Genomic DNA, 11,277 nt, shown 5'->3' with positions numbered 1-11,277 from the left:
ATAAGGGACCTGAAGAGCGAGTTTCAGATAAAAGGGGATTCTGAGCATTCGTACAGTAATATCATGGCGGCTGAGATATTTTCTGTTTTGGTGTTTATTCTGCAGTCATTGTTAGGGGCATGATAGGACCTTGATGAAAAGCCCCTCTCATGTGTTTGTCAACAAAAACAACAAAACTGAGCAACCCCAAATCTGATCTTGCATCCTCCATTTTCCAAAATGTAATCTATTGCATTTATTCTGAAATAGGATCGCCTGCTTGAATGAATTTGGAAACAGATGCACCTGACGTATCAGAAAAAAAAGACTTTTAATAAATGAAACAATACTAATAAATAAAGATTAACCAAGTTTTACGTTCAAAGTGAAATCCAACAGAACAGACATAACACCGAAGTAAAGTACAGTACCAGAGCAGAAATTATATGAAAAGAAAAGACACCCTGGGACATTTACAATTTTTTTTAAAAACCTGTGGAGGCAAACAGACATTGTATAAAAGCATCAAACAGTAGACAGTGATTTGATTCTGATTACAATTTACAAATTTATTGAAGGATAAATAATTTGCTGATTTTTTTACTTCAGGTACACATGTAAACCTTTTAAAACATGTGTCCTTGTGGTGTTTTTTTTTTCTTTTCCCCAGAATGATCAATAACACTAATGAGGCGATGATGAAACCAGTCCATAAATTCACGGGAAAATGACAAATTATAATTGTAAATAAACCTTTAATGGCATCTCCCAATGCTCTCCATTGCTGCACCGTGGAGTTAAAATCCAGAGGATCTCTTCAGGTGGATATGGCTACATCAGGCGTTTCTTCTCAAGAGGAGCACTGCAGCTGTCTTTCAGCCGACTCTTGTCAGTAAGGAGCAAACTTCTGTCTCTCTGGCTTTTTGATGCAGTTTGCGGAGGAGATCTTGGCGGTGTAGGCGGCAAGGGTGGTGTGAGAGGGTGCCGCGGTGGCGGCCACAGTGGGGCCGGGGCCAGACAGAGTCAGAAAGGGGACGGATTTCATCCCAAGGAGGCCAGAGAGCGGCACGGCACCGTATGGGGTGCCCAGCATGTGAGTGGGGGTCAGCGTGCTGACAGCGGCCAAAGTGGGTGCAGGAGAGGCGGTGGGGGAGGTGGGCTGGGTGAAGGCCATGTTGAGGTCAACCGGAGAGGCCATGGTGGCTGCTTGGGCCGTGGATTTGGCTGTCTCTAAACTGAGATGGTAAGATTAAAGACACATGAAGACAGGAAAATGGATCACTGGATTGAACTGTATCACTATTAAAGGCAGAGCAGATGTGTTTTATGGTTCCAGCATAGATGGTGTTCCCAGTCAGTGTCTTAGCAGTAGATAACATTCTGCTTTGTCTCAATTTTTGTTAAAAATAAACTTAAACTAGCAAAAGCAAAAGTGAGCAAAAGTTTTGTCAAAGCAAAGTCAATTATAAAGGCTAAGTTATGTCATATATTTGTACTCAATCTTGTTAATGTCAGACATTTTTGTCTAGGTTAATGTCAATTTGTCATAATGAAGACATTTTGAAAAATGTCAACTTTGTATTAAATTACATTTACCGAATGACACTTTATGACAACAATCATAAATATTCATGAAGACTTACTCATCTTTATGACGGTGTCATGGCAGTCTTATTCACAATCCGTCAAATAAAGTGTTACCAAAAACAGTTTTTATTTGTAATTTTCATTTTATTCACTTTCCTTAAATAAACAAATTCTGTTTCCAAGTATTTCGTGTCGTGCGCAAAATTCAAAACGAGTGTGATTTGCAACTAAGTTCTAAAATATAGTACTACATTATAAAACAATATGTCACCACAACCTAATTCAGGTTTTCTTCATTGCCTTTTGCAACATCATGAGCAGCAGAAGGCGGCACCTCATTAATACTTAAGACTTCTGGCCCTATTAAGCCAGCCAGTGTGCTCCTCCAGAGGCAACTCATTAGATGACTTTGTCATGTGACTGGGTCTTACCAGGAGGTAATGAGGTACTGGGCCAGGTTGATGCTGACTGGTGTTCCTGTGATGGTGACATGGCGGTCGCTTGTTCCATCCAGCTGGCTGCCAATTTTAATCTGAGCTCCTGACACCTGCCGGATCTCATTGATCTTGGTTCCTTGACGGCCGATGATTGAGCCAATCAGCTGCAGAGGTTAAAGGTCAGTCAGTTTGCAGGGTTAATAATAATCTTAAAAGGGGCACCTTATTTCTACTTTTTTTTTTTTAAATCAAATATGTTTTTACTTTAAGTTCAATACATTTTTGGATGACTATTTACTTGAGTAAAATATAATGGATTGGGTGCTCTATCCTTTTGGACTGTGTTTATCTTCAAATATCTTAAAAACCAAATTAGCCAATAAGTTAAGCAAAAATTAAAATTATAAATAGATAAATTACTTCAGCAACAAAACTTTCTGACTGAAACATGCTCTTAGTTACACTGAGCCAGTTCTGTTTAGCTGACCTGATGCTGACAAATTCAAATATTGCAGTTAGGTTGCTGCTCTTTAGTTGTTTGGTCATCCATCATGAATGTCAAATGCACTTTCTACCCTGCCAGGGTCTGGCTTAATTGCTACTGCGTAATAATGCTAAAGGAGACGGGATGAGGCACATTTGCCTCTCATTAATCTGAGTAGCTAAAAGGTTATTGATTCCTCAGAGTGGTGACGGATTCCCAAACAAATCACTTCCCAAACAAACACTAGCTTGATGCATCTCTGCACTAATGGAAAAACATAATGGGAAAATAGCTCAAATGCATAACATACGCTCCTGTTCCCGTCGGCCTGAGCGTTCTCTCTGCTGGAAGCAGAAGAGACAACGACCAGACCTTCTCTTGCGTCCCAAAAAACATTATTACTTTTGTTCTGCTTTAGTCATCCCCACCTGGACCCCAGGCTGTTTAGTGACAATGAATATTAAGCGGGAGCGGAGTTAGCGGCTACATGTGAACTCAAGTGCAGGTGTCAGGTGCTCCAGCAGCAGAGTTTATGTCGCCAAATTTACAGCAAGTGAGGCACACAGTGATGAAATGCTTATAGAATGAGTGTGTGGCAAGTTTAACAGCTGCTGATATTTATTGACCAACAGCAATACACAATCGTGCAACACACGATCTCTGGATTTCTCCCGTCTGCGTTTCTCATTTCTTTCCTGACAAGTAAGCGCCGCGGTCCAAAATCCGTCAGAGCGACTTTGCCTGGCTATTATTGGCTCATACAGGTAGGGAGTGAGTAGAGAGTAGCCAGCCCAAAGAGCAACACTACAGACAATGGTCGCCACAGACCATATATAGCTGATAAAGCCTCTTCCTAACTGAGAGCAACAATCTCTACCGGCTATCAATAGCATGCAGCTGTCATCAGCTTGCCTGCTTCGGTGTTCATGACCTCATACTGTTATCATTTCTGTATGAACAACCTAAGAAAAAGAAAATCTAAATTTACGCAGGTGTGATTTCACAGATGATTGCATTTGTTAAAAGCGACGCGGCACGGTGCCTCTGGTCTACTTGTGGCCTGTATATCGATGAGTTCCTGCTGAGACATTCATTTAAAAAGGACACAGAAAGAAGGATGGGGTGGTGAAGGGTGCAACCATTTTTCTTCCTGCTAAATTTTCCCTCGTCTGCAGAGACACAGCAGTACAATTCTGACTGGGTGTAAGCAGTTTCTGAGAGCATCTGTGAGCCTGCGTGCGTGTGTATGTGCGTGTGAGCACACATGTAAGCCTCCTTTAGGGCTTCAGTGTGCGATCACAGAGTGGTTTTGTGCGGCCCTGAGGAGGATGGGGGAGCGGGGGTTTTACGGCGGGCCGAGGAGGCTCAGTCACGGCTGTAAGTCCTCTCTTCTGGAACAATGGCTGGAGCTCACAGCTGTCCCTGTCACGTACCGCGCTGGACTCCCTCGGTCCACTGGTACATTGTGTTGTTCAGTATGTGGGGGTTTCTTTGGGGATGGGAGGCGGTAACGGGGGACCTGCTGGTTATTTAGAAATGATTAAGGCATCTAGCTATATCCTACACTCTATCGAGATAATGAAAACAATGGTCCTATTTTTAATTATTTTTTTTTAAATCATGTCTCTTTATAGAAGAGTGGCAATAAGAACCTCATGGTTTAAAGAAAGATGTCTTCATCTTAGTTTGCCACAAGTCAAAAGTGAAAGACAGAGCAAACAGAGCTCTAGTCAGATAAATGCTTTTTTATTTTATTTTTTTTCATTTTTTATTTTTATTTTTTTGGAATACCTGCAGCAAACAAATCCCTGCCCCTCACGATCTACTCAAAACCCCCAAACAAGACAATGGCAGCATCAAGTTCTGGGAAGAATTTTCTTCATGAAAGACAAGGAAGTGTCACAGTTGGTTTGAGGATGGATGGGAAAAACTGGAAGACAATCTTGGAAGAAAAATGTTGGGAGTTTAGAAAACGCTTGAGACTGGAGTGGAGTTTTGCCTTCCAGCAGGCAACAACACCAAGTGTACAGTCAGCTCTACAATGGGGTAACTTAAATCAAAGCATATTCATATGTTAGATCCAAATCCAGTGGAGAACCAACGTTCACAGGCACTCTCTATGCAATCTGACTGAAACCGAGCAATTTTCCAAGGAAGAAAAATGGCAAAACAAGCTGCTAGAGATATTCCCCCAAAAGATTCATATCTGATTCAGTCAATATCTAGTGTGACTGAAACACACTAGATATTTGATATTTGTTTGTCAAAAATAATGAAAGCCATGAATCTTTTCCTGTTCTCTTCACAATTATCCACTATTTTGTGTTGGTCATCCACATAAAATATCAATAGAATACATCGACTTTTGAGCTTAATGTGATAAAAAATGAAAAAACTCTCAATGGCTTGGAATACTTTTGCAAGACCCTGTAAACGCGGACCATATTGTTTAACGTACTCTGCGGCATTTCATTTGCTTTTCTGAAGACATGAGTGATAAATATTCATAGACTTCATTGCAGTATTTACTTCTGTTATTGTTTGGAGGATGCAGCTATGTATTGGCAGAACTGACATCGAAGCAGCCACGCCTAATGCCGGACTGATTATTTCATTGTGATTTTTGCTCTGAGATCAGAGAGTCTGCACATCAAACTCGAGCAGAGGCTGAGCAAGTGAAGAGGGAACGGATCTTTCTCTTTCTGTTTTCTTATTGGCTGTTTTGACAGCAGACAGCTTCTAAGTAGGTCAGGAAACATGAGAGGATTTCACTGATCACTCATGGGAGTGAGTCTAAGACATTGCATGTGCAGCCTGCACAACAATGCAAAAACTGATCCATATCGGCTCAAAAATCCTTTTAACCTTGGCGTAGTCCGAGGTTAGGATAATGAGGGGATAATTAGCGAGTTGCACGCATTGCTTTTATCTCTTTTGAAGTCACACTGCAGCGTCTTCGTGGTTACATCTCATCACCTGCTGCAGAGCTGTGTGAATGTGAGATGAGGACTGGATGTGGAAATCTCGACACTTAAAAAAACAAGTGGCTTTTTCTTACATCATTGGGAATAAGAAGCTCCTGAGCTGTTTGAGAGTTTGAGTCCAAACCTGAGAGACAGAAAATATAAGCATTCAGAGAATAAAACCAACATATCAGAGGGTTTACATAAAAATTGAGCTCCCTTAGTTTGCAAAGCTGCACAATCCACCCCTGATGTGCTGCAAAAAACTTTATCAGTGGTAAACTTGCAGATACAGCCATTTCCATTTTAATGGTGCCACGTTTAACACGGCACCTTTTTTTTTTTTTTTTTTACCCCCCTCCCAGTTCTTTGACACTGCAGAACATATCATTACACATAATACTTTCTCAGTCAGGCTGTCGGGTTCAAGAGAACTACGAAGTCTTGTCTCCTCCCGGCGAACTGACAAAGCTCTAAATCAGCTCGGCTAATAACAGCCATCCTTTACCTCCCATAACAGTGGGCAGGTTAAAAGCCACATATGGTTACAGTGGGGGACGTGTCAGAGCAATGGAGTGCAATCAAGAGAAGTCCTGACTAATAACACATACCAGGCATGATTGTCGAGGCAGGCTGGGCAATGGGACTCAGGCCTTGTTGCATGGACAGCTGGTGCAGTTTGGCCAGCTAGAAAACAAAGAAGAAGAACTTGTACCAGAGACATGTGAACCACTACCTCAACAGGTTGTATAAAATTTAGACATGGGCCATTGTAAGATTCCTGGGCTAAAAGTATGTTTTCATTGTTCCTCTAAAACATGAATTACATGATCTAATAAGCTGTAGATTCAAAAGGGAGAAGCAACAATTATTCCTACTACTGCAGAGATTATATAACACACTGCGTATGATGCAGCTGTCACATTCTTCCCCGTCCTCCTCCGTTTGCTAGTGTACTGAAAACAGTTCAGGTCTAAATGTGATGAAATAGACAATTTGTGTAACATCAAGTCCTGTCACGTCTTTAATCTATAGGTGTTGCTTTTGATGCACTCTGAATAGTGTGTATGCATTAGGATGAGGAGTGTGGAATTCAGTGGTCAGCTGTGACAAAGCAGGATGGCTGGATGTGCTTTTTCATGTTTTATATTTAAACATCAAGTGACCATCTGGCAATTAAGTATGTATAATATAGAAGTGGCCTCTAGTGGTCAAATAATTATCAGAAGAATAGATAGTTGCGGACAGTGCAGAGTAGTGTGAGATTAAGTTTCTTCAACTTGCTGACCACCAAGAGAGAATTGAGGGTCAGCATTGCAGTACTCTGCAGCATGCCTTCCAGTATTTTCTCTAACATCTCAGTCAAAGGACCTAAATATGCAGCAACAATAGGATAATAGGAACAGTTTTCAAATTCAACATTTTTAAACCTCTGTATAACTTGTTACCATAATTGGCCCATGTCTCGTTAAATCACAATTCTCCAAGAAGCAGCCTTACCTCTGAATGTGGAATGCCATATTGATTTTGCAAGGTGTAGGCCTGTAACAGAGCATTCTGCATCAGTTAAATCATAGCAGTAAAAACGTCACACCGGCAATAAATTTGCAGCTTCCTAATGAAAGTGCTTCTCTGTGAATACAAGCTGTTTTTGCTAAATAACATGGAGCAGAAAAAGAAACAGATGGCTGCATTTCCACTAAAAAGGAACAATCATTGGATAAATCTAAAGAATAAATTCATTCTTGTGTTCATTGATTGATTCAGACACAACGGTTAGCTATTGTTTGACCCAGAGTGGAAATGTCCTTTCTGTGTATTTTTCAGAGCTGTTGCCATGATAGAGGTCAATAGTATTTGAGTTGTGTTGCCAGCAGCATTAAAAATAGCTTATTAAAGTTTTATTAAGAACTGCTCTGTCTGCAGTTTTCTGTTTTCCTGGACAATCGACACATATGAATAGAGACATTTCTATACCGCGTCTAGAGCTTATTCCAACAATGTTGGGTTTATGGTTGCACTGAAAAAATATATTATTGGATCTTTTGATCCAGTTCTACTATGGCTATGTTATAAAATAAATGCACCTTGAATGTCAAATATCACACACAATAATAATAATCCACTGTGGTGCATGATGAACCATCACTGCAAAGATAGGTCGAAAAAAAAATGTCCAAATGTATTTTTTTCACTATGTTTTACTAAAATCCATGTTAAAATAAAGAAGATGGTTATTTGTAACGAACTATGTGCCTGATAACACAATGTCAGGCAAATAGACAGAATATTGAGATTATTACATTTTTCAGAGCTTCAAACATAACTGTCCTTATCGCTATGAAGCGTAAACACGCAAAAGCATAAATATTTCAAACCTGGTGAAGCCGACAGTGTCTCATTGATTACTGTATGCATTTTCAATGTACTGTAGAAGAAAGAAACCTTTGAAATCAATTTATGTTCAATATACAAATCCCACTCTTCTGGAGTGAGACTCAGGCTTTTGCTTTATATTTTTGCTCTTGGTTCTCCTCATGTAACTGGGCCAAAATCATATGTGTACTGGATTGCAGTACACATATAATGATAATATTTAGTTATGCATAACTAAACTAATAATGTTTAGTTATGCTAAGCTAACCATGATTATCATTATGTGTTTTCCTTGTTTTGAAAATTGCCAGTTATCTTTTTGAAACCAGCATAACGTTACAAAAAAATACAGTCAATATGTTTTCAAATATCTACTGAAAACATATATTATGCAATATGCATAGCATATGTTTTATCAATGCAGATTCAAGTCTTATTAAACAAATGAACAAGAAATGGCTGAACACTGACTGTTTATGTCATAGCAACAAAGCTATTGAAAAGGATCAGAAAAAATATTATCCTAAAAATTTATATTTTCAATGAACGTCAAGAAAATCACATAACTCTATGTTCTGATTCAGCTTGTCCTCAACATTGTAAAAAAAAAAAGTACCAAGGTCAGAAGATTGCCTTCAATCTTCAGTTCAGTGAGATAATTCTGCTCAAAGTTTGCTGCAAATTATTATTAAAACTGCGTAAAAGAAATCCAAAGAACATCCAAAGCACTTTTCCAAAGAGCAGGATAAATCTGAGCGGTTTTTGGCACATGAAGCAGGTTGTTCACTGAATCAGGTAAAGCCGCGCTCGGTAAGGCCAAGGACAACAGCTGGATGAAATGGCAGAAAAGCAGCTGAAACAGTAGATTCACTGTGTGTTCATGTTGTACTGACTGAGAGTGATACAAAAACTCCTTATTTGTTTAGGGGCAGGAAAATGTTGCACATAACTGAGGAAATAATCTTTAGTTGATAAAAGCAAACATATTTCAAAATTCTTGCAGGAGAAAACGAAGATGTCAAGGGAGAAGAGATGTTGAAAGTGCTAACTCCAAAGAACTGCAGAACAGAATTTTATCAAAATAAAATTCATCGTTAGCAATGAATTGAAGACAATAAATTCATCTGTCAACTGATTTAATAATGTTACATTTCTGGCCTTGTATTTGAGCCAGGTTAAACAGGCCTCTCGAAAACATGCACATTAATTGTAAGATGATTGATTATGTACGGTGCCTATTGTGAGTTCCTATTCCAGTCAAGCTCAGTTTTGATTTGCATGTCTGTCATGACAGCACCAATGCTAATTGTTGGCAGTGAATAGAATTTTTAATAAATAGAAATCTTACTGATAAACATCAGTAAGCTTTCTTTAGCCATCCCACTCAAGTTGATATTTTAAATAATGAAATAATGCAACATTTTTCCGCAAAGTCATGTTTAATTTAAATTATTTTTGTTGTTCTTTTAGTGAATTGCCTTGAAACATTCAGGAAGGGCAGAATGACATCCTTAGTTGTCTGTGGTTCTATGGCGAAAACGTCTCAGGATCCACTTAATGAACTCTGCCTCTGAGTGCTACATTGCTGCAGAAGCATTAAAGTTTCACCTGATCATTGACAAATGATTACAGACTGATTTTACTGCTGAGAAAGCAGAATGATACATTTAGATAGAAATTTCTGAATAAAAGGTGAACTGCGGAAAACAATTGCTGAAGCCTCAAAACTCAAGAGACCACCCAACAACTGAAAGGTAAAACATGGATCTATGGATGTATCTATCCATCTGAATAATTAAGGGGGTGTCTTTATATCCCTCCCTCATTACAGTTATGGCCCTACCAGACAGCACTTAGCTTAACTCAATTTTGTCTGACGCCAGCAGTCTGGAATCTATTGCCAGTCCATCCTATACGGTTATAAATGGGAGAGGAGAGCTCATCCTTGAACTGTATCAAAGCGCCAGAGCTGTGTCTAAATCCGGAAGATCAGAAACAGTGTAAATACATGAAATATTGTTAGAATTTACAAACCCACTTAATGCATTGAATCTTTAGATCTTATTGTCCTCAGCTAGAGGCTGCCCTTTCCATGATGACAGTATAACAGCAGCTTCCTCTGCTGTCATGGGATGAATATTCCTAAAGCCGAAATGTTTGTGGTGCAGAGCTTGGACGGACAAAAAAAGACATGGTGAATCTGCGGTGGTGGTGCGCAATGGCATCAGGTTTCAGCACTGCTTATAGCTCCTATGAAAGGCAAGAACAATAGCTGCAGCTTTACGCTCAGCTGTTGGCTTTAATGCCTCATACCGCATGTTGGACTGTGTTTCTGTGCACCTACGGCACAGGCCATGCTCTCTATCATCACTCAGATCCTCACAGAACTAACACTCATTCCTCCACTCTACAGGGGAGTTTAAAGACTAATACTTGAAACATTCTGGCTCCCACAGAGACAGGTTTATTCAAGAGACTTTAAGGAGAATATAACATGTTACACAGACTGCACATCAGGGATCAGTCCACTTACCTGTTGGAGGTCCAGACCACCCTGTGTGACTGAATAGAGAGGGTGGGGGGTGAATTCTGATGCGTCAAAAACCTAAAAAGACACAGAAACAAATGAGGGAGGAAAAAAGAGATTTCAACAGCATGCTAAAGTATTCAAACAAGTTGAATTTTGCTACTTTTCGTAACCTACTTTTTTGCTGGAATATAGATTTTTTTGTAAAATGCAAACAGGTCTTGACATAGTTTTTTTTCTTGCTGTTCTTCTATTGAGGCCAGAATAGTTGAGTGCACAGCTAAATAGTTGAGTGCATTCTTCCACCCACAGCTCGGGTAGAAGAAATGGACAGAACAAGAACTGTTCTGTCCATTTCTTCTACCCGAGCTGTGGATTTCTGCAACTCCTCTGAAGTTTTGGCTGCTTCTCTGGGTTAATGTCCTGTTACGTTTGCAGTTGTGTTGTATACAACTCCAAACTTTAATATTTTTTGATGACGGATTAAACAGTGTTCAGTGAAGCTTGTAATGTTGTTCAAGAAACTGACCCAGTTTTAATCTGCTCCAAAGATTTCAGCTGATCTGCCTGCTGTGTTTCTTGGTCTTCATTATGCTGTTTGCTCACTAATATTATCAATAGCAGCTGTAATTCACTGAGATTTAATTTTGGACTCTGTTTACCAATTAGGTGACTGGTAAAGGCCTTTGATCCTATTAGGATATCAGGGTGAAAGGGACTAAAAAACACAAACTCTCTGCACATTTATTTTTGAAACCCATATACATTTTTTCTTCCACTTCACAGTTGTGTGGTACTTTGTTTTTGTAGATCACATTAAATCCCATTATAGCACATTAAGCTTTCTGGATCTAACTTCCCAAAAAGCAAAGAATTTTGGGGAATAAGTACTTTTGCACTCCAATGTATAGGTTACCATATTGT

The 11,277-nt window shown here is 39.4% G+C and overlaps 1 protein-coding gene across 1 annotated transcript in view; it reads right to left on the bottom strand.

Annotated features, from left to right (window-relative positions):
• Positions 1 to 291: 291 nt before the first annotated feature.
• LOC129370338 (poly(rC)-binding protein 4-like) overlaps positions 292 to 11,277 on the bottom strand; it is a 39,979-nt gene continuing 28,993 nt past the window's right edge. Inside the window, exons 9-14 of the mRNA XM_055046269.1 lie at positions 10,360 to 10,431; positions 6,951 to 6,992; positions 6,062 to 6,137; positions 5,546 to 5,595; positions 1,998 to 2,167; positions 292 to 1,214 (exon numbers count right to left, since the gene is read on the bottom strand). Coding sequence (XP_054902244.1) covers positions 869 to 1,214; positions 1,998 to 2,167; positions 5,546 to 5,595; positions 6,062 to 6,137; positions 6,951 to 6,992; positions 10,360 to 10,431 — 756 coding nt within the window. The 3' untranslated portion in view covers positions 292 to 868. The remainder of the gene's footprint in view (positions 1,215 to 1,997; positions 2,168 to 5,545; positions 5,596 to 6,061; positions 6,138 to 6,950; positions 6,993 to 10,359; positions 10,432 to 11,277) is intronic.

Source organism: Poeciliopsis prolifica, unplaced genomic scaffold, assembly GCF_027474105.1.
Source record: "Poeciliopsis prolifica strain line A6 unplaced genomic scaffold, Auburn_PproV2 SCAFFOLD023, whole genome shotgun sequence".
NCBI lineage: Eukaryota > Metazoa > Chordata > Actinopteri > Cyprinodontiformes > Poeciliidae > Poeciliopsis > Poeciliopsis prolifica.
The sequence above is the reverse complement of the archived record's forward strand: the minus strand, read 5'-3'. Positions and strand labels throughout refer to the sequence as shown.